The following is a 25,133-nucleotide window of genomic DNA, read 5'->3' as shown; positions in this document are numbered from 1 at the left end:
CCCTTTTTCTTTCCAGCATGGAAAAAGGGCATTTGCAGGGTGCTGCCCTTACCAGCATCCCCAAATACCCAGTGCAGGGTCTGGAGAGGTGCTCAGGCTCTCCCCAGCAGAGCTGCCAGGCTGCTCCTGTTTGACACTGTCAGTAATGACCACAGGCATTTTTGCCCCTACCCCATGCCCGGGGGATGTCCTGGGCTCCCATGCCTGGTGCTGCACGCCTCTTCTCCTGGCATGGACAGGCAGCAGCAGAGCCAGCAGAAGGTCTGACTGCAAGGTTTTGGGCTTTGCAGAGCATGCTGCTAACCCGCCCTTTGCCTGGGGAATCGGCTGCCACCCCAGCCCAGTTGGGGATGGTCGTGCAGCCTGTCTTCAGTGCTCTGTGTGGCTCGGAGGCTCCCAGTTGACAGTGCAGCCCTGCAGAAACAGCCAAGAGCAGTAAATACCTTCACAGTTCCCTTGGCAATGAGCAATATTTGAGACCTGCTTCCTGTGCACGCATGAGTCAGGCAGGGTCATCTGAAGTCACCGGACCCCTGTGCCCACTCACACCAGCCCAGGACCCTGCTCATGGCCACATCTGCCAGCCACCAGCTCCATGCTCAGACCTGCACAAGCGCAGATGCACAAATCTGCTGTGAACCACAGCAGCGGAGCAGGTGCCAGGGAAAAGGGAGATGCCAGGCTGCTGCGGAGCAAGAGGAGAAAGGAGCAGCAGCTTCTCCCCACCTATTACCAGCTGGCCTGGGCACGCCTCAGCTCCATACTTTAGGTCTCTGCCTGGGACATGCAAGAGCCAGTCTCCACCCCAAGCAGCTGCAAACACAGCCTGTATCTGCAAAACGAGAAGCATGGCAGGGAGTGTAGGAGAAAGGGACAGCAAGGCAAAGCAGCAGCAGCTGAGGAGTGCTCGGTCTCCAGGGCTGCCGCTCGTGTTGCAGAGGCTGCCAGCCCTGCTGGCGCCAGCGGCTGCGCAGCTTCGTCATCCTGCCCGCTGCGCCTTCCCCCAGTCAGGCTGCTGGTTTTGTCTCCAAGGAATCCTGGTCACTTCTGAGTTAGCTGCAAAAATCACGACACTCCTCTTCCAACAGCGATGGAAATGCTACAGCAGGATATTGAAAACAAATCAAAATAAATGGACTGTGCTGATGAAGCAGCTAGGAGGGGGAAGGAGGGAAAGGAATGACTAAGAGTCAGGAAAGCCCTGGATTTGTTTGCAGGGCACGGATGAGCAGGGAGTGGCAACTGCAGCAAATGTTCTTTGCCATCTGGTTGTGTAAGGACAGACCAGTTTCCTGAGGCTGCTGGGATGAAGCAGAGCCGAAATCGTCATCGAGGGAGGGGAGGAGTGCTGGGTGGAGTCCCGGATCAGTCCTCACTGAGTTCCCTGCCGTCACAGCGCCAGCCTGTCCCTCCAGGCAGCCGCCTTTGCTGGGCTGGGGTGCAATCAGAACTGGTGCTGGGCTGGGCTGGCTGACATTGACATAGCCTCAAAGTTTCTAGAGAAAGCTCTCTTTAGGGGACTCAGGTTTCCAGAATGATCTGCTCAGCAGCTGTTAGTTGCAAATGACAATCTGAAGGAGGAAGATTTACATTCAGCAAAAGGACTGGACTGGGAAGATTAAGGTTAGTGCTGGTCCACTGGGCTAGCAATGAGGTGTATACATGGATGGCATCTGCAGAAGGGCTTCTATTAATAATGATGATAATTATGCTTAAATCTCATCTGTCTGCTTTCATTTACAGCACCTCATGGGAGAAGGAAGGACTCAGCTGGCCCGTAAAATGGGAAGACTTGAAATTACTTTCTTGTGGTGACATAGCCTGTCACCAGCTGGAAAAAAACTCTGTCCCCTGTCCACTAGGCTGTGTGTGGTGCTTCTTGTAGCATAAGGTGGTCATACTGGTCCATCCACACGAGTGATGTCTGGCAGGGTGGACCATCCTGCACTGAAGAACCACATCAATCAGCTTGTGAAGAGCATCAGCTTTTATAGTGCTTCGAGCCCGGCCAGGAAAGGTGGCAAGCACCTAGACCTTGATGCTGGCAGGCACTAGCAACACTTCAGCCTAGAAAACAAGTGTGATGGAAATGCAGCCCTGGTTGTGGGAGAGGAGGTCATTGTAAATGGGATGGATATGTGAAGAAGTGCTCTGCTTCATGTGCATGAGTGGAAATAACCTCAGAGAAAGAGCTCAATAATGGTTCAGCATGTTCCACCTGGGCTGCCTCTGGGTACTGCAGTGGCCATCTCTCACTGCTGGAGATGCGTGGTTAGGATATATACTCCCAGAAAAGCATCTGCAGTGCGGTAAAAACAGCAGGGATCTCTTCCACAGTGAGAATCCAAACTGCTCTAAGTCAAGTCCGAGATGCACAAACTGTTCCTGTGCTGACATGCAGAAGAGATCACTGCTCAAGTTATCGTCAAAGTGAAAAGTGACAACTCCTTACGGTGACAACCATGGGCACACGCTAATCCTGTCCTGTCCCCCTGAGATCAGAGTTGACACTTGTTCATTTCCCAGTACAATTCCAAGAGCAGAGAGACATCAGTGCTAGCAGATTCATTTTTGCTTGTTCAGTTTTCATGGCAAAGAGGACAGGGTAAGGGCAAGTGCCCCATTCTTATCATACCTCCTTTTAAATAAGGTGGTGCTCTGTATTTCTACAGCCCGCACAAGATTCGAGTCTACCTGCAAAGGCAGCCCAGTTGTTCCTATTTGGGATTATTACCGGTATTTGAAGGATTGTGAATTTGAGATGTAAATTTGCATCTTTTCTATAAGATGCATGTCAAATTTCAGGGCTTAGTTAACAGCACTGTCTGTAGCTTCACACCACCTTTTGTCCTGGTGGCTTAGGGGAGGCTTTGAAACACTGACCACCTTTTGCACTTCAAAGTCTCCACTTACACCTATGTATCCAAACACTGAAAGGCTTACTAATTACCTTAAAAACCCCACACCCTAAATATTTTGACTGCTATGTCATATACGGCCCTTGCTTGGCGGGGTGGCATTTGAGTTACAAAGTTTTCTCTCTATTGTAGTACATTTTTTTTTTTACCTCATCTGTCTTTGAGTGTCTCCATAGCTTTACAATCCCAGTACTGGTGCAGAATAAAACAAGCCATATCTCCATCTGGTGCAAACAGTGAGTGAAGCAGGTTTAATGCATCTGTTTATGTCACTGGTAAATTTGGCCCTTATTGGTTTTAAAATACACTCTATATGGAGAAAGGATTTGAAAATTAGGTGCCAACTGCATTTTTATCTGAATATCAAACCTGGGCTAATCCAGCACATCCCTTTAAGATTACTGGCAATTCTTTTGTCATTTCCCTTGAGTGGAGTTCCATTTCCTCAATATTTGGGATTTGCCAGCAGGTCCTAAAGGGCAGGTTAATCGGTTTGTTGTGAGGCATTAAGAAAAGAGTGCAATGTTGGCTCTATATAGGTACTAAACAGGGTGCAACTTTATTTACAGTGTAAAGTGCATCACACAGAAGTCGTTTAAAACACACAACAAGCAGTGACATAAATGACAATACAGTACTGTTGGGGGGGAAAAATGTTCCAGCAAGTATCAAAACATCATCAACAGCACTAATATAACAGCCTCTAGTTTCAGCTACTCTTTTCTACCACCACATCCCATACGAAACTGGTTACTTTCAACTGGGTTGAACCCAGGACTCCATGTACTAACAACTAGTGTGAAGCCAGAGTGCTAAAAGGCATCACGCAGCCCTAAAGTCTCCAGCAGTGTCCCACCAGCTCTAAGGATTGTCCTTACCACCACTGTTCTGCTCTGGAGATCACCAGGGCAGAATCAGGGCACACACCAGAGCAGCACACTGGAGAAAGGACCAAAGCATGAGAGTGACATCTAAATAAAGATCTGCTTTTCTCACCCGTGCACTCTTTCCCATGAGAAGTCCTGTGTTGCTCACTGCAGCGTCCATTTGTATGCTGGTAAGGCAGCAAGGAGGTCAAGGAACAAAGTGCCTACAAATGGTGGTGACTGTGGGCTGAAATGCAGACATTTCGTACTGAACACTAACTTCGGTCAAAGCTGTAAACGTTGATGGCTGTGGAGCTGGGAGACAGAAGATTGTTGCTACGTGCTAGCAGACTCCGTTACAAAAAGAAGTTTGCGGAAGCTGAAACGACAACTCTTCAGCTGGTTTCAACTCCCACTGGGAAGAAATCTACATTCACATTAATTTGATCCCCTAATGACTCCTATTTTTTATCTACCTGTTTTTCTTTTAATTGGCTGAAAGCTTTTACTGGCTTACAATTTTGCTTCTTTCTTTCTTCCCCATTTCTGGTTTTGGGCTAACAGCCATCAGTTATGTGTCAGTATTTACTAGTGCCCTATCACTGTAACTGTGAGCTCATTTCGGCATCGTATCACTTTCCTGTGTCCAGGCTCATGCATCCATAAAAGGAAGGTAAATCTATTAAGGGCAGGGGGGTGAGGGGCAGGTTGTACACACTCTTAATCCAGACGGTAACTAAGCAGGAATGCTACAGAAGGTAAAATTTGTTTCTTCTTCTTTCCCAGTGCTGACTGCAAGTCACAGTTTTCTATTATTACTGGGAAAAAATGGAGCTTCTGATCAAGAGCTTTCAGGTTCTCACTCTAACATCTTTCATAGATCAGACTTTTTGCTAAGTGACAACAACTACCAAAGCTTTGACTTCAAAAAATGCATGTGATTTCCAGCTTCTAATTTCACCAACCTGCTTAAACATAGGTAAATCTTAGCATCTCAGTTCATTAGAGCATGACTCAACAATGGCATTCAGGTGTGTGTTATCCTCAGATGCAATGGGCTCAACAGTGTGAGAAAGAGAAATCTGACAGTGTGTGTGGTCTCAGTATTTCTCGCATTTCTGCCTGTGTGTGTACTCAAGAGAGGCCTTTTCCAGTTCTCTGAGGGTTCTGCATAACACAAATACAACCCCTCTGTAAGCAAATAGCAAAGTTTCACTTGTAAACACAACAGGTGTCTTCTATCTCCATCCTAGGGGCAGTCAAACTTTGGGACCCCAAACCCCATGTATTCACCTAGGAGACAGCTGCTAAAACATGTATTTAGTAATCTACACAGGAAAGGGATGGCAGTTACAGGCAGGTGGTGAGTCCCATGGCAAGTGGGAAGCACAAGTTTCAGTGGTCTGTCTTCTTCCCACTGCTGGATCCTGGATTATCCAGCTTCAGAGTTACACCTGAACGGCCTGTAAGCCAAAACGCCTCAAAGGCTCTTGTTGGCTAGACTTGGTCCATCTTTCTCTGAATGACATGATGCTCTCTCATCTCTTTTAAATTTTTGACCATCTGACCAATAAATCTCTGGTAAAATTCGTGCCGATGCCTTCCATTAAGTCACTCTCCTATTATGTTAATGACACATAATATACATTACAGAATCTTCTTCCTATGCCCACCAGAAACTGTGGTTACAACATGAACTTTATCACATATACTTCTAATTTACACCAACATGAGTTCAGAAACAGGCCCAATGCAAAGCTTAGCAGCTCAGTTAGCCTTGCATAACTATTCTTTACTGTTGAGTTGCTGGACAGCAATATGCTTTGGCAGATGGTAAGCAGAATTCCCACATTCTGTTTAATCATGGTTGGCAGTGTAGTATGGTTTAATTAGCTTACTGTATATAAGAAATGGGAGCGACTTCACCGTACACAACCATTTTCTCAATGGGCAGTAGGAATCTTTACATTTGTATGTGTGTACGGTGTGTGTGTGTAGCAGCATATATTTGATAATACTTTTGTAAATGAAAAATACAGAGGATTTCTTTAAAAATGGAAAGGTATAGCAAAAATGTATCACAAAATAAAATACAAACCAAGGGAGCCGGGGGGGAAGGGAAGCAATGGATTTGATTTACAATGCATTAGATTCTGAGCTCTGGTGCCTAGGCTGAAGTAAGATGTCTGAATGTAGAACTGCTGCTCTGATGTTAAAAGGGATAGAATCCAGCCTTCCGTTTCCTGTGTAAAAAAAAAACAAACAAAGTAAAATCGGTACTGTTCTGAACATATAAAACAAGATCAATAGTGAGGCACAAGAGGATGGTTTCTGAAAATGACAGGGATCAGTGCCACAGCTCGAGATGGCATACTAAGAGATGAAGAGGGTGGGCATGTGGAATAGGGGTATCTAGCATTTAATGTAAATCATGACTCATCACAGAGTGGCTAATCATGTTCTGGATGCTGATAAAAGCTTTTGTCTCTTCCACCTTCCCCTTATAAATCACACCTAGTTAACCTGCAACAGCAAATTTCTGTTATCATGGCATTTACCTCTGTTCTGCCTGTACTGTTTTTCGGTCCTTAGCACAGTATTGCACTCTGTAAAGAGTACACCAGCAGCTGAGGCCAAAGCTTAATAAAATACAAAACAGATCTCCATGCTTCTTCCCATCCTTTCCCTTCCACTCCCCAAGTTCTGTGTGGGAAACTTCCTCTAAAACAGCTCCTGAAGGGACGAGCTGCTACATCACAAGCCTGTAGGCGTAATGATTCACCTCTCAGATTTCACAATGCTACACAGAGCTGTGGACTTGGACAGAAAAAAGAAAACAAAACAAGACAAAACAAACACAAAACGAAGCAAAACCCAACCAAAACCCAAGAAGAGTCCATCTTGGTAATCTCCTGAAACTTTGCTTTAGAGATAAACTCCATCATTTTTGGCTGCTAAATCCACTGGATTTGGGCTTCTCTGATTCATGTCCTACACGGAAATACCACCAGACTTCAGACATGTAGCTCTCAGTCTAAAGCTGTTCGTTGGGAGTATATTTAAGTTGCTTCAGTTTGGTATATATAATCACAGCTGACAAACGAAGACTATTTCTCTTGGACAAGATAATTTCTCAAACAAGCATATTTTGCGTAGCTTTAAGATAAATATATATCAGAGAGACAGGGATGAATGTCTGTTGCTACCTGTCCAGAAAGAGGAACCGAAAAAATGTACAATGTCACAGGGTTTGTCTGTATCCCAAAGGAAAATATTCATATTCAGCTGTTATTTATTTAACTCTCCAGGATAATGGACTGATGTGTTTGGTAGCAGCCTGTGAGTTGAGGTGTAATTATTTTTGATAGCATGTGTTTCATGGCCCTGTTAATATTCTATACAGGGAACAGTACTCATGCTGCATGTTTTGTTATTATATCTGATTCCTGACCATAACATTATCATTTGACCTGCCTTCCCACTTTGAGGTTGTAAATGGCCTTTAAAGACTGCATGAAATGAAACAGCTTTCCAAAGAATAACTGAGTCCTGTTCAGACTGCCCTTGAGGCCAAACACCCAGACTTCACAAGCTAACTTTAAGAAACCAAAGCTACAATTAAGGCTGGTAAATGCTGCCTCACGTGGTGATGGGGCTCGCTGATTTGAAAACCTAGTCCACTGCTGGCCCCATTAGACATGAATCAGCAAACCAAAACACCAGCACTGGAAAAACTCTCTGAAAGAGATCACTTGTGAACCAGGTTTGAGCCCAGTCCTTGGGGCTCTTCATACAGGGACTGCCCTGACAGCTGATGTGAACTTGGGCTTGACTCAGAGGCATAGTGTTGTACTCTTTAAATGATTACGGCACTTGGCACCAGGTTTAACAAGAGCTATTCTCTACAATATCAGTTACATGACCCTAGTCTTGAATCTGAACCCGGCTGAGGTATATATGTAGTTCGAAATGAAGAGCTGTACAGCAGAGGTGATCCAAATTTTCTGAAGAACATTCTGTATTGCATTGCAACAAACATTTCCATTTATACCATTAAAAATAAGCCTGTCTGCTTAAATGTGGATGTACCATTTCCTGAGTTTTCTAGAAGTCTGGCAATCATTTTGCAGAGAACTCTCTAAGGTCTTTACGGATTGCCCATAAATCAAGAGCCAACCAATGACCACTGATTTACAGGATATAGAGGTGCTCAAAATGTGAAAACTAAATTGCACATTCTTTGGATTCAGAGTTCAGAAGGGTGTGATTCAGCCTAGCTATGGGACAGTGCTCAGCAACACTTACCTAGAGCAGTCATGTCCAGTCCATGAGGAGGGACAATAGCACCGATTTGGTCGTATGCACCTCCCACCATTTAAGCAAGGCAACTGGCAAATAGCTGCATAAAAATACACACACACAGAGTTGCATTAATGAGCACGCTCACAAAAAGCTGATTAAGGAACAGCGCACTGAAGATCCAGCCTGCATTATTCTGTTAAGAACAGACTACTTTTAAAAGTAAAGCATCAAGCATCAGCTGTGAGTGTGTTGTAGAAGGCAGTTCGCTCTGGAAAAGGCAGCCTGAGAAGCACATCTCTGCTGAATGTGATTTGACCCTCTCTACTAATTTGGCTACCTGCTGCAGCATATGAGCTGCACTAAACCGCCAGTTTATTAGTGTATGTTGCCTTAAAAATTCTGTTCCTTTTGCCTCAAGTTGTGGCAAGAAAAAGAATGCAAGTGGAAGCTGGTGGAGGAAATAGAAAAGTCAGAATATCAACAGGAAAATAGGCCTTATTTCTAGGAAGGAAACATTAGTGTTTATGTGACAGAAATGTGATGGCTAAACAGTAGCCAGGACAAGCAGACACTAGACATGGTAAAAAAGTATAGAAAGACGCAGCATAAACAGAGCAAGACAAGGGTCAGAAAACCATTTACAGATCGACAGCAGGTATGGAGTAAGACTTCACACAATGGCATTTGTATGGAGACAGGGAAAGGGAGCAGAAAATGACAGCGAGTTCCTCAAAAACACTGGATAGCCATAAGAGGTGGGATGAGGTGTTAGAGGCCATTTGAGTTAGAGAACATACATCAGCCTGCCTGAGAGGGTTGTGCTGGGCCAGCTGTGAAATGGCTGCACTCGCTTTTGTGTGACAGCCGAACCCAAGGATATCAAGTAACCAAACAAAAGTCAAATCTTCAAGTGTTCCTATCAATTTTGAGGCTGAAGATAAAGCCTCATACAATTCACAGAACAGATTCAGAGGTTTACTTAATGAGGTCCTTCAAACGTAGACATTTATAACGCAGAAAAGCTGAAAGACGTAGTCTTTTAAACAGATAATGCCATATCTAGAGGACAGCCATAAAGATACCAATGAGGACAAATGCTGGGTAATATTCTTGCAAGGAACATGCATCAGAAAACACTGATTAAAATGGAATTACAGGAAATGAAAATGAGTAATCAATGGAATGTGAAAGAGATGAAAACAGACTACTCTGATTCCTCTGGGCCAAATACAAACAAACAATGGCACAAGGTTATAGAGATGGACCATCCATCTGCAATTAAGTGCACCAAGTTTGTCATGTTGAAAATGACTTCTGATTCTGGGATGAAGTGTATGAATGAAACATCTTTAGCTCCCACTTTATGCACACAATTATTTCTGTGAGACTAGCAGTTAATCCAAATATTTCTCATTTCACTTCACTCTGTCATGGCGAAAGGTGAAGACCAGTAAGTAAAATGAGAAATGGTTTAATAACTTCATAAGCAGTGGTTATGAGCTTTTATGAATGGGCTTTGGCACAGATGCAGTTGCTAAGCAAAATTTTTTCTCTAGCTTCCAAAAAGCAAGTTGGCCTGAATAGATTTGAATTGCTTGCCCAGAAGTGAAAAAAGCCAACTACCCTCCTCAACCACCTATGCTTTTATAGCTGCAAAACTGTGAAATATGAGAGGAAACGATGCATTATGTGCTAGGCAAGTGTCCCTTCAAAAGACAGTAGTTCAGAGTTAAAACGTTCACTCTGGAATTTCAATCTGCTGAAGGATGGTTGGGTTTGCAGTGCGTCACACAGCTTATCCACCAGACCCACTATTCTCATCAGTTGAACAAATAATATGAACATCCATTAACAAAAGCACAAACTCCTACTCCAGTTCACACAATCAGCCTCTCCAAAGTCTTGCAGGAAGGTAATACCAGGCTTTCACGTTAAGGCCCTGTTGACAATCACTTAAGGTGCATCTGGACAATAAAAATACAGTTAACAAACTGTAAAATAATTAAAAAAGCAGTTAACATTCATTAGTGATTAAGATTTAATAATGATTGGAAAACAGTTCAGTTATCACTCAATTGCTGTTTTATTGGCTGTTTCCACAGGGACAAGTCTTTTAAAAACTGACATTTGTTTAGTCTTGATGCAGAACCATGTACCCTAAAGTTGGCTCAAATATTATCCCTAATTGCAAATGAGCCTCATCTCACACAAGCTGACTTGCCAGGACACAGATCTGGAGCCTAGGATCACTCCACTCACTGTTCTGGTGCGTGACATGCTCCTGAGCCTTGGTAAGCTGCAAGTAAGAGATCTAGCAAAACGCAGCGTGCGTTAAATTTGTTCAGAGGACTTAGATGATTCCTAATGTAAGGTACCCATGTACCATGTACATGAGTAGCATGTATTCATCAAACTCAACCATTCTTAAATAAATCCTTGCTTTGCTCTGCCCCCTTGCCTTGCTCAGAACTCAGGCAGTAAGTGGGAAACCCCTAAACCAGACAGTTACGTGGTGAAAAACCTCTGTAGTACCCGCACCTTGATTGTGAGTTTAATAGTGAGCTGCCTGTGCTGAAGAAGCAAATGAAACTCTAACTCTTCTTGGAATGGACAGTCTAGTTTTATTCTTCTCTTTGGAAATCCTGTATCCTCTCTACTGCTTTTTGCAGAGAGCACTCTTGTGAATGCTGTCTGTCCTTTCTGGGAGAAAACTTTTTTGAGGATTTTAAAGATTCATCAGAGACTACTCTGAAAATAGTTAGCAGCTGGGGACAGCAAATCCTCTAGGAATATTATCGCAGGCCTGTGTTTTCCTGTAGAAAGCTTAGTAGTCCTAGGCATTGATAGCAGAGCCACAAAATGTGAGAAAAAAATGCAGGTGGAAGGAGTTTTACCCGTATGGCAGCGTGATCCAGTCCATCCAGGGGGGCAGTCACACTGGTAAGGGGCCACACAGCGACCACCATTGAGACACGGCAGAATGCATATTGCTAAGGAGAGGAGAAAAGAACCAGTGAAAAGAATTGTCTTCCATGAAAGCAAAGAATAAAGTGTGCAAGGAAAGTGCTTATGTTTAATTAGAAACTCTACTACCCCTTGAACTGTCTGCATGCAGTATCAGCAGAGTTGAGTAGGGTCTACCCACCAGGCATGAACACCAAATATGAGGGGCATAGCAGCCAGAAACAAGGAGGAATGATGGCAAATGGGTGGGCTGGAACAATTGCCAGAATCTTTCAGGTGTCTGTAGACTCTGTGCTCACTAGAAATGAGCAGGGTTGATTGCTTGTTTCTCATGTGAAGAAACAGAGAACTTCCATGGAGCTCACAGGACTAACCCATACCATCAAGAATTACATGCCTGTATCATTAAACTAGTAGAGCTCTGCATGTTTTTCAGAGTAGTCAGGCCTCTCTTAAGAAGATGGATCTATCCTGCTGTCTGTGAAATGTAGTGTGAACTACAAGGTGACTGAATTCTGTCAGAGCTCTGTGGCCTCACTTGTGGTCTGATCCTGAGCGATCAGTGCTCAAAGCTGGCACTCAAAAATCCCTTTGTCTTCCAGAATAGGCCCTCAGCTCCAAAGTCTAAACCTATCTTTTCTGTTCACTGATGCACCTTGCTTGGCAAGCAATGCTGCAAAACTGAGGCAGCACTAACCAGCTGGGAGAATCAATTTCCCTTTTCCTCACTACCTATGCCAAGATAATGAAATAAAAAAAAAAAAAGAGAGAGATAGTGCCTGCATCTGTAGGAAGTGTGATCTGGCTAGTCAGCTGCCTGTTCATTTTCCTCATGCAGGAAAACAGAGTCTGAACTGGGATGACAGATCAAAAGGACTGGAGGCGTAAAATTTGTCCTCTGGTCTTGAACAATGCATTGAATATCATTACTAATGGTAAGGTAAAGAAATCAATTGTGGCATACCAAAAACAAATTCTGCCAGACACAGGGCTCAGGCCTCTTCTGCTGAAACTGTGAAACACACAGGGCTGAGTTTGCATGTCTGGCTACGGTGGTGCTGACAGACAAAGGGACAGCAAAAGGGGTGCTGTGTGAATGTACCACAGAGCTGGAGTTTCTGTAAATGCAGAAGGACAAAACTTGCTGAACCTCTTCTCATTCGGTATCCACAGCTAATTTGTCCCATGTGGAACTGATGCTGCCATGGAGAAGACTTGAAAGCTGCAGATGTGGTACATCTACCTAGCAAAATGCTTGAAGCACATTCCTTTCCATGAACTACAAAAGGAGGTGCCACATATTTTTGTAGGTCTCCAAGTACACTCAGAGCCAGAGCTAGTGACACCATCTCAGCTGCAGGTGCTCTTGGACACGCTACAGATTTACGTCAGGGCCATACTGAGTACTAAATACAGCAAGGGTACTTTCCTTTTCTACCCACATATATCCATGCCTAACTATGTGTACAGTAATAAGGCTTCATATGCAGCAGCTACACCTGCATGAAAGAGCTAGCCCTCCCAAATTCCTTGTGCTAGGATCATCACAAAAAAAAAAAAAAGGAAACGTGGCACAAAGTGACATCCCCCATGTCACTCAGGGAAATCTCTGACAAACCCAAGTCAGATTTGGCTCTTTTCAACCACAGCAGATACAGTTCTCTAACTATTCAGCGTTCCAGGCCAGGAAAAGCCAGACTGGAAATTGTGGGGTATAGATACAGAGATCAGGAAGGATACCATGGAAAAGGTGACACAGCCATGTTATTTGAACATGAATTGATCAGGTTCATAATCCCAGACTCAATAAAAAAGGAAACCAAGAAATACAGGCAGCCACCAGCAGAACACTCACATATCTTGTGTTCTAACCTCTGTTTTCTCCCCCATACTGTTATGTATGGCTATTGGAAACAGAATTTGGAGAACTGAAGCAGGCTATTATTCAACCATAGTAAAAGAGCACCCACAAACAAAATCATATCAATTGAAAAAGTGTGTGTTTTGGTTTGGAGATGTCAGAGGATGGTCATTTGTCTAAAAACAAGCAATCGGTTAGTCCTTCCTGTTGTTTCTAATTTGTCAAACAGAATAAAGATTTTTATATTTTTGGCTCTTATGCCTTTAATTTTCCCATGCGGTTCACTGCAGTAAATTCACTTGTCTTACCTACAACAGCCTTAAAATTACACTTAGGGATGTTATACATACGCTCTTCACAGAGACGACCCATCCAGCCGTCTGGACATGAGCAAGCATTTGGTCGCTCACAGATCCCACCATTCTGACACGGGAACCGACAGACAGCTGAAAACAATACAATTTCATTACAAACTCAAGACGTTTAATTGGAAGCTTAGTAATTCAGCATCTTCACAGATCTTTGTAGTTGTAAAGTCTAGAGAAGAATAAACATATGTAGTGAAGTTCAGAAACATTACTTGACTTTGATTTCAAGGGCTACACCATTTTCTGACTCTGTGTGTCTGACTAGGTACTGTGAGCAAGAGTGTGTGAACTGTTGATCAAAAACTGTCCATAGCAAGAATGAAAACTTAGAAGTTTTTAGCATAGTTGTTTAAATTATCTGGACAATGTTTTAAGGCTGATGCCATGCTTCATCTGCTTTTCCCCACTAATTTTTTTGTAAAACAAAACAGAAAACCCCACCTCAAACAAAAACTATTACATTTTTGTTTGTTTATTTTTCTTTTTTTTCCTCTTCTAAATTAACTCTACAATAAAATCAAGTTTTCTTCTAACCTTGGTATGAAAAACCAAGATAACACCTTCTGGCATAATACAGGTTTTGTTGAAAGTACGATTAAACATTGTGGTAGAACAAGCAATTTTTATTGCACTATTATCCAGTGTAATGAGGAGTGACTGACAAGGGTGCAGCAGCAGCACAACGAAGTGTTTACCTGTGGAACCCAAAGTGTGCTTATAAACCTCACTTAGCATTCACACTGACTGGTGCTTTGTGGCTTGCACACCTGTTAATAAGCATTGGATCATAAAAGTGAGGGATCTGAAGTGGACTTTTTATCATGCCAGCCCAATATGTTGTCTGCCTGGGCAGGCTTTGGACTTCATCATAATTTCTATGACATTGTATCATATCTTGGCTAATACATCCAGGGATACCAGGACTACTTCTCAAAATCAGGTGGCAAGATAAGTACAAACATGTCAGACTTGGAGACCACTGAAGGAAGTACAATCCTTGTCATGTTGATGTCCATATTATATACAGAAGATAAAAAACTGTGGCTTCGAGACAGTATTACGGAACAAATAAGTAATCAGACTAACTTCTAATTAGTGGTAGTTATGTACACACAGTTATGAACACACAGTCTGAACTATTAATTGCATCCTATCTTTAATTAGTTACTAGGTGAGCAAAATACGAGTTTAAGACTTTGTTCAATGTTAGTATTAAATATAAACAGTGGTTTAGAACACTGAAACATTGTTCAGACCTGAGCTCCACATTGGAAAGAACACAAATCCTCCCATGATAGAGCCAAACTTGAGTCACCCTTGCAGCTAAGCCATGCCAAGCTGCAAGCTACAGCTTGAAGTCTGCTGAAATCAGGCCAAAACTTTTCCCATTTTATTTTTTTATCTCAAGCGCCTCCCCATCAAATGTCAGCTGATAAAGAGAACGGGAAGAGACCTTAAGGCCCTGGCAGGTTCACGGAAGTTGCAATATATTAACAGGTATTTTGAACAATTTTTGTTGTAAAGGTATCTATGACTATGCAGACAGCTTGTCTCTGGGTGTTGACGAAAGCAGAATAGTGTGCCAACCTGATTTCCTTTGTGCCATGAAAAATTATAGAAGTTGAATCAAAAGCCATTTAAAGCTTTGTGTGATCCACACCACTTAGATGATATCCCATTCATGTATAATGGGATAGGAGGTAACAGGATTGTGTACAAATGACATTCCATGTTACATTCAAAGCCCACAAAAAATGGTCTCTGAAATGTATTTTCTCTTTCTCTGTCAACAGAGAAGATGCAGATATTTAATGAGTTACAGAAATCTCTTTGTATGGCAACTCCATCCTGCTCAGTGATCCAGGACCTCAGGCAGAGATAGGCTTTTCCTGGATTTCTGCCCGAGCCCTGGTTGTGAAACTGAATGAGTAAGACAGTATCATCCCTAGGTGTGCACTTGTTATACATCAATTTATGCAGGCGGAGACTCTGTGTCTGTAGCTGTGGGGATTATTCTTCATTTGGTAGTCAAGACAAGAGAATGGCTTGAGGTGGGAAATTAAGCTGGGATCTCATTCTCTTTTTTTTGCTATTGCAAGAGCAAGTAGGATAAATGCAGTCCTGATGCACTGGGGAGAGAATGGGAATCTTTAACTGTGACTTCAGTTAGTGGCAGCAGATCTCACATCCATGGTATCAATTTTGATCTTTGAGATTCCATTGTAAATCCAGGCCTAGCAGTTATCTCCATGGGACACAAAAGCATTGCATTGCTGCAAGACAAACATAAGTAAGAAGGGGAAAAAACAATTTCTGATATCTATTCTCAGCCTTGCCAAAAAAGCTTCTGTGTGGCTGCAAGTGAACAATATTCTCCACACCTCAGCTGCGCTCTATCATTCTCTTGTTTGCTGGTGGGGTACGAACTTTTTGGATAGCAGCCCCACAATTACACCTCCTAGTCAGCAAGATGTGGGCAGAGGGCAAATAGACAACACAGATTTCAGAGCATTTCAGAGAGCAAAAATTGGAGTTCGACAAGCTATGTGCATCTGTGCAGCCTGCTGAGTCCTGTGGGTGTTTATAATCAGCAGATCCAGGCTGATACTTCTCACCTCTGAAACTCAGATGAGAATCTGGCCAGCAGCCTCTAACCAGCAACCAGGCAAGTGCAGCTGTGGGGAGAGCTCTCCTGAAGAAGTTAACAAAGTCTGCATTTTAATTATAACATTTACGTTAACTAACCTGTTCAACCAGGCCAGAATGTTTCCAGCAGGCATAGGACATACTAATAATCAGCTCACAGAGCCAAAACCAAGAAATGCAGCATGAGTCACTACAAAGAGTGCTTTCATGTTGCTTGTGATGTAGACCACAAAGGCCTGGGTCCTGTAGGCCCTTTGTTAGGCAAATCCCTCAAATGAATTATAAAGCAGTTTTGAAATATTTTTTTGACATGTGTCATGAAAACACAGGTTGGTCCTCTCAGAACCATCTTTGGTCCTTTTTAGTTGCCCTTTCAGGTGAAAAAGGGAGGAGAAATTGTTAATACACCAAAAGACAGGTTATTCTGCTTTCCTGCACTGCACTCTGATCATCTGTCCATCTAATAATTTCATTTTTGAAACAACTTTCCCTAATATATCTTCCTCTGAACAGTTTCAGTAGACTCCATGGTGCTGTAAACAGGACACGTTTGACAGTGCTTTGCAGATCAGCCCTTCCATGTTGCTAGTAGCCAGTGGCAAAAACCTCTCTTAGCAGAAAACTACAGCCCTTAGCATAAAGCAGGGTTATGTGTAACTAATAAATAGTGAAGACGAATAAAAAGTAAAGATGTCAATATTAAAGTGAAGAACTCAAAGTGTTACCAGATGAAGAGATAATATCCAAATAATTTTGCTAACAAATTCTAGCTTAGGTAGAGTAGCTACTATGCAGAAATCCCTTGAATTCTGTAGCCACCACAGTTTAGAAAGAAATGACAAGGTATTTGGCAAACTTTTCAGGAGGGCTTGGTGCTTTGGGAGTGTCAATTTCTAAGAGGACGTTTGGATACCTTTTGACATCTGAGGTGACTCATAGAATCACAGAATCAACAGAACGTTAGGGATTGGAACTCAGGTACTTTTACTGTAAATCTTCTCTGCTTGGCTACTTGACAGGTGATTCTTCATGGCAATGGTAACGAGAAGAAACCTGTGTTTCAGGAGCAGCTTCTCTATTCCTGAAATGTTCAGGAGTTACAAGCCCACTTCTTTGGGTCTGTATCTCCTCAAAATGATCTACTGATCATGATTTTTAGGCAAGACAATTATAACTATCAGCTAGAGAATTTTAACAGAATGCCTCCTTTCACAGAGCAGGGCAACTCAGCTTGTCTAGGTCTTAACATTAATAATATTTTGCTGATAGAATTAATATAAAAAAACTAATGACAGGACCCTGGTTAGTCAGGCTTAGCACAGTACAGAATCCTCCATCTCCAAAGGGCTTCTGACCTAAAAAGAAAATCGCTGAGGGAGGAGGAAGTATTTGTGCTTCTATTTTTTTTGAAGGAGGAAAGGCAGACTTGACAAGTTTGATGATGCCCCTAATGTCCCCAGATGAGCATCCAGGCACCTTTTCTCTTGTGTTCAAGTTTTTGAGCTCAGGGAATGGGTCTGCTTGTGAGTGGCCACTGATGTGCCCTAAGTTTTTTTGCTTTTAATACTCACATTTCTAAACACAATACCTAAGGCTCAGTTTGTAGTACGTCTGCTGTTACACCAGCTGAGATAAGACTTCAGGGGGCAGCTAATTCACTACTCTACAGCTACCTGGCAGCTAACAGCTAATCAAGCCTCCGATATGGAAATGGCAGATTACAAGATCTCTTCCATCCAAGCCCTGTGACCCTGGAACCCTTTTGCTACACCTTATCCTTGATTTTAAGCTAGTGTTTGAAGATACTTATATCTGTTTTTAACAGTTTAGTTTATAATCTCTTCTGTGTTGCCTTCCACCATTTTCTGTTCAAAAGGTTTTATTTATTTGAATCTTCTGTGTGGAAGAGTTATTTCTGTAATTTAAACAAGTTAATTCTTTAGCCCGACAACCCCGAAAGTGACCTTTTCCTGCTGGTATGCCAAGGGTGGAAAGGCTAGGCTTTGTATTTGGTATTTTGTTCAAGGCATGAATTTACTGCAGCACTCAGTGTCAATTGTTTAGCGAGCTCTATCAACCTATCCTGTAGTATTTTATTGCAAAATAATTTTCAGGAGCTGCCAAGATGTAAACACAGTGAGAGACTAAGCACCCATTGGATATCTTACTTTTGTTTTCTGCAGTGCTTGATCTTTGACTATGAAAAACTGACTGGCAGTGCTTATCTGAAACAGCTAAGCATGTCAGAAAGGTAACTGGTTCTGTCACTTTCTCACAGAACATATGAGGGTAAAGGATCTTAGGTGTGGGATATAACATTGTAGCAAAGATTAGCAAGGACTAAAGAGAAAAATTGTGGAAACTCTCTCACTTGGAAATAAACCAGCACCCTGCACTTTCAATGCCCTGAGTGAAACCGTGACTGCACTGAAACTAGCTAAAATTTTGTATTTATTTCAGCTAGGATGGCACCTCTGTGCTTATGTTAAGATAGGCTTCTGTTAATAAAAAAGACTTACCTTTGCAGGTAGGTGGTGTTGTCCATGTTCCATTTTCTAAGCAAATACTCCGCAGGGGCCCCTCCAGCATGTACCCACTGTAGCATGAATAGGTGACCATGTCTCCATATTGATAGAAGCTACCACGAATCAGAGCATTCTCTGTGTGAGCTGGGGGGCCGCAAGATATCTCTAAACAAAAGAAATCGCCCAGAGTCTGGTGAGCTACAATGCCCACAAAATATAGTTTTTAACCCTGCACATAGCGCTTTGCACAAAGTACCTGGGGTGTGCCAGAAGCAGCACTGGTGGGAAATCAGTAAGTAGGATTTCTTCATGCTGCAGACACTCACAGGGAGAACCTGTATGTACACCCAGTGAGCAGGGACATAGCCAGGAACAGCAATTTTAGGTAATGTAATGCTCACTATACCCCACCAGATAGACCAGAAACTTTCAGATGGTCCTGGGATACAACTGAGACTCTGTTTGTGGAGTGAGGATATCTCATGATCTGAACTGAACAATATCACTTGCAAAAAGCCAAAAGGCTTTCAGACATGCCTGCAAAAGGACACGATGCCTTTTGTCAGTGTCAATAAATACAATAAAAGCCAGCACCTCTCCTTACAACCCTCATCTCATCACCCATAATTTTTCAGGAATAATTCTCAGGATATTTAGGGTATTCAACAACAAATCCCAGTGCCAGTGCTTGCAAAAGATAAATGGAGAAGAAGATCACAGTAGGGCCTAGTAGGCTGCAGGACAAATGCTCTTGGGGCAGCAACCCACATAGACATATTCTGGATGCTTTTAAAAAAACAACTCTGTTAGAAGAAAAGAAGAAATAACTCTTCTGTAGAGCTTCTTAGGTTGCCTTTATGTGCCTGTATCTCTCAGAGTGACCCACCTCTCCAAATGGCAACAACAGACATAAGCTCGCTTCTTCCAGAACAACTGCATGTAGGCAGAGAGCTCTGCTGACACATCTGCGCTGTCACGCTCCCGTGTGATATCACTGTAGTCACCAGTGCTCTGGAAAGTACCAAGCCCCTATGGAACTGCACCTTATGTACTTACTTTCACACTTAGCTGTTGCTGGAGTCCAGGTCTCATCAGCATTACAGGTGATCACAGACTGCCCTTTCAACTGGTAGCCTTCCCTGCACCTGATGGATATATTCTGACCAACGTAAAAATCCACCTCAGACAGAAGGGCATTCTCTGGGATTACAAAAGGCACAGGACAAGGGTTTGCTGTTCAAAGAAAGAGTGTGAGGAAAAAGGAGAAGGGAGGAAAAGGGATGGAAAGAAGAGAACACTTTAGAATAGTTTCTGCAAATTTCAAAATCAAATCATATTAAAAGCAATAGAAATGTATGCTGCACACAACTCCAATTTGCAATTCGATGTAAAGTTATGAGATTTAGGTCATAAAATAATAATAAAAGGTTTGATTCTCTGCTGTCACATGTCTTGCTACCATACTCAATTGATGCCAGTAGAATACATACTAAGGACTTAAGTGGGGAATATCCTACCTGTTACTATCAAACCATTCTCTATTGTCCTTCCTGATAGCCATAACCTTACTACATGAAAGAGCCTGACCTATCCTACTTCTTGTTTAGAGACACCCATGAAGTCCAACCTCCTTCTCAAAGGAAGGCCAACTAGGTCAGAGGTTTCTCTGGAACTGACCAACTGAAATTTGACTATCTCCAAGGATGGAGATTTCATTATTTCTCTGGGTCTCTGTTCCTCTGTTTGACTGCTATGATGGTGAAACGTTTCTTCAAATACTTAATTGGAATTTCCTTTATTGCAGCTTACATCCACTGCCTCTCATCCTAACACTGTGCTCCTCTGAGAAGTCTGGCTCTTTTTTGTTACATCCTCCCAACAGTCAATTGTAGACAATAAAGTCTCCCTTTTGCCTTCTCCTCCAAACTTTTCTCTCACCTGCTCCTCATATATCAAGTGTTTGACTACAACTGACTCAATTTTGTGTCGGCTTTCCAACCAGAGAGAGCTGTGCAGAACACAACTCATCCTTTTACTGTCGCAAAAACACACTCAGACAAGCTAATGCTTTAACATGTCTCAGTAAATACTCCCTTTGTTCCTCTGTAAAAAGGGGATGCACATCAACAAAAGTCCCAACGGAGGCCAAACCAATTTTTTAAATTACAAGTGACAAATTCTGCTCATACCCACTCCAGAAGAAATTACAGTACAATTCCATAAAGATCTGCAGAAGTTGCTCTCCTTTACTGACAGTTTAAATGAAGAACAGTCTAGCCTTTAGTGCTCACAAATTGAGAACACTTTTTCATTAAAAAGCAAACACACACGTTTACAGAGAGGCAAGGGATTACTCCATCTTCCATCTCTTGTGCACTCAGCTGCTGATTGCCCTTCCAAGCTGTATCCCCTTTCGCAGAAATATGATATTGTACTGCCAACTGTATTGTTTTCATAAATTGCCTTCCCATTCAGCAAGAAAACTGGAACTTTGCATCTGGTCTCTGCAAAGGAAGAGGACTCATTAAGTCAGCTTGATATTAGACCTGGCCTTCCAGCAATTCTTGAATTACTGACGTAATATGTTTAAAGTAGCAGCCACAGACTAATAGATGAAAAGCATTACAGGAGAGTACAGCAGCTTTGGGAAGGAACTGTAGCCAAGCTAGGGAAGGAGCTCCTCCCAGTGACAGAGAAAAGCCACAGCCACGTTTTTCAGGTCAGCAACATGTGCTGTGGAGGAGAGGACACATTTATCACTTCCTGCTGGGATCACTGGGGCAGAACATGCAGAACACTGAGACATACCCCAGGAAACCTGCAGCCCTTTGCACCTTCCTTTTCACCTGACAAGAAATACCCAATGAGATGCCGGATGGGTTTGGTGCAAGATGCTGACACTTCGATTACTAATTGCTCCCCTCAGGACATTCAGCTGTGTTTCTGAATGCAGCAGGCAGACAGTCCAACCTGGGTTACCACTGCTACATAAGAGACTCAGTTATGCATCCCATTTTCTATTTGATTTTCCTAAGTGATCTGTATAATGGGATGACTGAAGATTAACCTATCAGACATACACATAGCCGTCAGGCAAAAAGAGGAGTAGAGCTGGTGAAGCAGCTGTGCTCAGCCTTCTTCAAGATGGTCTCTTGACATATATTCAGCACTGCTAGTGTGTGGCTTTTCCTAGGTGCCTGGCTAGATACCTCTCTGATATGGATGTCCCCTATCAACTTTCCAGTTTGCTACTGCAAAGAATCTATGGCACTGTAGTGCACAGCGATCTGGGCATTGTGTGGTTGCCCGTAACAGAATCTGATGGTCCCTAGCCCTCAGGTAGGTTTCATGGCCCTAGTGAGAGGAAGCTAATACCTGCCTTGAGTGGAAGATCATTATCTGTCTTACTTTAGAGAAGCTCTCACAGCGCACTTGTCCCCTCTGAATCTGTGTGTGCAGCTGGATGTGGAGACATCAACACATCAGTTCCAGGTAAGAATGCCACTATGAAAAGCAAGCAGGATGCTGGGTCTAGCTAGAGTCCAGCTTGGGAGACCTGAGGTGCATGCAGCAGGGACAAGAATGTCCTGAAAGGAAGTATGATGGGCAAGAAATAAACTAGAGTGGTTCTGAGTGGAAAGGAAAATTGTGAAACACACAATTTCTATTTTCATTGCAAAGAGGCCAGGAATGGAGAACACTCAAACTTAGAAGTTAATGATACTGCAATTTAGCAAGCTTCTATATGCTTTACATTTTTAACTGAGTCATCCAACAATATTTGCTATCTGTTCAAGCTTGGGATCTTAATTTTTTGTTCTCTTTTTTTTTGTTGACAGCCTTGTTTCCACCCACTACTGCCCAATCCATATGACACAGAGAGTTCTTGCTGGGGACTCACTCTGCTTTGTGTCATGAGCAACAGGACCTACTAAGGGAGCACATGAAAGCTATGATTTGCAAAATGGTACACATCATGCGTCCATGGTGTTTGTTCATGTGAGGAGTGTGGAGGTTAAAGGCTGAGCTGCTGAGACTGTCCTTGAGGTTCAAAGTTCAGACAAAGAATATCAACTTAATGATTGACTACAGAAGGCCGTGGGAGAAAAGTCACTTGTTCTCACTTTTCATCATCCTTTATTAGGGGTTTGATTTTCTGAGAAGGCAAGTAATCTGATTTCTCATTAAGCTTGTTAAACTGCAGATTAAAACCTTAGGAAAAACAATGTCTAAGCTCTTTCTGGCTTGGTAACAGGCAGTGCTCCTTGTGACACATTTCATTTTTCAGGCACCATTTTTAATGCACATTACAGAATAATTTCCTGAAAGCAGCTCAATCCCTGGATCATATGATATGTATGCACAAGAGAGGACCTATTGGTTAATCCAGATCGGAATGTGCCAGGCCATAAAACCAAACAGTTACCTTCACACAATGGCAAGGGCCTACTCCAGCTCCCATTGGCAAGACATGTGATATTCTGGGGCCCAACGAGATGGTATCCAGAGTTGCACACAAAGGTTACATTACTTGTGTATGTGTTTCCTGTAGAAATGGCCTCTGCTTTTTCTATTGAGGGATGCAGCCCACAAGTAATTCCTAGGAGAGGAGAAAACTTTTTTGTTTTATACAGACAACAAAGGCCATACTGTCTGTCTGTTACACACTGACAGCCGTGTTCACACGGTGAATTAATGGAAAGATGGGAAGAAAGAAGCTGGGAAGTATTATATAGAGAAGGGTTATAAAATACCATGCTTCCCCTCTCTCCTGGGCTTCAGGCTGCAGATACCCGAGAGAGAATGTGCCTGAATGTATCTAATGGTGGTGTAAGCTATGAGGTGTGTTCAATCAAACAGAGTGATCCAGAATATTTCTTCTGAGCAGGTCAGAGACAGTGCAAGGTGATCTCAAAATGTTTCCAGGTAAAGTTACAGTAGCTTAGAAAGGTCTTGCCCACTATCCTGCACATACTGTGCAGCAAATTGGTCAAAGGTGAGACAAAAGAATGTAAGAGATAGGACTAAAATATCTCCATAAGAACCTGGGAAATGGTTTATTAGCAAAGACTATAAAATCTTGGCATTTGATTTATAAGCTGTGTCAAAAAAGTAATAAATTCTTCCTTCCATGCTTCCAAAATTAATCACCTTCTGCTGCACAGAGAGCCAAGATTTGATCTTAAGAAGCAGAGTCCTGATTTCCAGAGTGGCCAGGATATATTAGCATTGGCATGACAGAGATGAACCATCCCAGCACACAATGTCCAAGGCCCTGCACACTACAATGCAGGGCAAATCAAATGCAGCAGGCCACACTTCCTCCCCTACTGACCTGAGCATGACTTTACGCTTGTGCAATTTTAATGTGCCAGAAGGAGCTCCCTTCAGGTCAGAGAGGAACCACCAAGGAGAACTTCTCTGCAGGCTTTTCCTCTGGCTCCTCCTGTTATAGCCCTCCAGCTGGAGGGGGAAACTGGGAGGAAGCCAGCAAAAGCACTCTCTCAGTTTGATCCCTGGCTATTCTGGAAAACTGCCACCACATTGCTATGATTGCTACTTACGTGTGCATGAAGGGGCGGAGGGGCTCCACTTTTTGTCAACGTGGCAAATCCTTCGGCTTGGTCCCTGTAGCTCAAAGCCAGTGTCACAGCTGTAAAAAACCTCACTGCCAAACAGGAACTCCTCTCCCTGAACAGATCCATTTTCTATCACATCTGGGGGTCCACAGGATACTCCTGCAACATAAGGAATACATTCCAATCAGACATAACACATATGGCCTGCCCTGTTCACAGCTCCTCCACAGGTTTTATTCTGAGAAACAGAAACAGCACAGCATTTATCTGGGCATTCCCATATATTTGCCACTGAGTAGCAGAACAGTATCATGCTTGGTGCTTCCAGTTCCTGCTAAAAGACAAAATTTATAGCGGCTGTGCTGGCAGCAAGCCTCAGGAAATTCCACTTACAGCCAACAGCTGAAATCCGTGTGTGTTTAAACAGACAACTCCTATTTTGGCACTGCAGTCAGTGGGCATCAGACATCTCATAGAAGCGAAGTACCTTTGAGAATGAGTATCCATAGAGTTACATTTGAGGATGCTAAGTACCTGTGACTCATGGCAACTGATGTTTTCAGAGTTCCTCGGTAAACCCAGAAAGCAGGATCTCAAGTGTCAGAACTATTTAAACCTGGAAGCTGTCTGCACAGCTTTCTAAGGGATACAGGAGCAAGGCAGAAAGGTGTAGTGATTTCCTTCATGCTATTACCTGCACACACCAGCAATTCTGCTGCTTTTACAGGCTGTTATCAGTCATCAGTGGTACTTACCAAAATTTTTTACACAAATGAAGACAACATGAGTTATAAAGCAAAATGAGCATTACTGTTTTCTGTTGTATAAAATCACCCTTGAACAATTTTAAGTTATAAACTCAGGTGGAACATACTTCTGCACACTGGCACTGTGCCACTCCAAAGCTTGTCTTCTTGGCAAGTCCGTTCTGCATCACCCTGTGAAACATAAGGAAACGCTCAAAGAAGAACTTTACTTCATAAACTCTTTTCTCCCATCAACTCTAGTATCCAACAAGCCCAGGATGTTTTCCCTCCATGTACAACCCATGTAAAGAGATGTTAAATGTTACAGTCCAAATCTCCTAGCAGAGTTTAGGGTAGA

The 25,133-nt window shown here is 42.8% G+C and overlaps 1 protein-coding gene across 1 annotated transcript in view; it reads right to left on the bottom strand.

Moving 5' to 3' along the window:
- Nucleotides 1-3,454: 3,454 nt before the first annotated feature.
- SVEP1 (sushi, von Willebrand factor type A, EGF and pentraxin domain containing 1) overlaps nt 3,455-25,133 on the bottom strand; it is a 133,536-nt gene continuing 111,857 nt past the window's right edge. Inside the window, exons 41-50 of the mRNA XM_021298751.2 lie at nt 24,904-24,967; nt 24,015-24,188; nt 22,877-23,050; nt 20,781-20,954; nt 19,507-19,683; nt 18,445-18,615; nt 13,262-13,357; nt 10,981-11,076; nt 8,090-8,183; nt 3,455-6,027 (exon numbers count right to left, since the gene is read on the bottom strand). Of these exons, the coding sequence (XP_021154426.2) occupies nt 5,997-6,027; nt 8,090-8,183; nt 10,981-11,076; nt 13,262-13,357; nt 18,445-18,615; nt 19,507-19,683; nt 20,781-20,954; nt 22,877-23,050; nt 24,015-24,188; nt 24,904-24,967 (1,251 nt within the window). The 3' untranslated portion in view covers nt 3,455-5,996. The remainder of the gene's footprint in view (nt 6,028-8,089; nt 8,184-10,980; nt 11,077-13,261; nt 13,358-18,444; nt 18,616-19,506; nt 19,684-20,780; nt 20,955-22,876; nt 23,051-24,014; nt 24,189-24,903; nt 24,968-25,133) is intronic.

The sequence above is a fragment of the Columba livia genome, chromosome Z (assembly GCF_036013475.1).
Source record: "Columba livia isolate bColLiv1 breed racing homer chromosome Z, bColLiv1.pat.W.v2, whole genome shotgun sequence".
Lineage (NCBI taxonomy): Eukaryota > Metazoa > Chordata > Aves > Columbiformes > Columbidae > Columba > Columba livia.
Note: the sequence above shows the minus strand (reverse complement) of the source record. Positions and strands in the feature narration are given on the sequence as shown.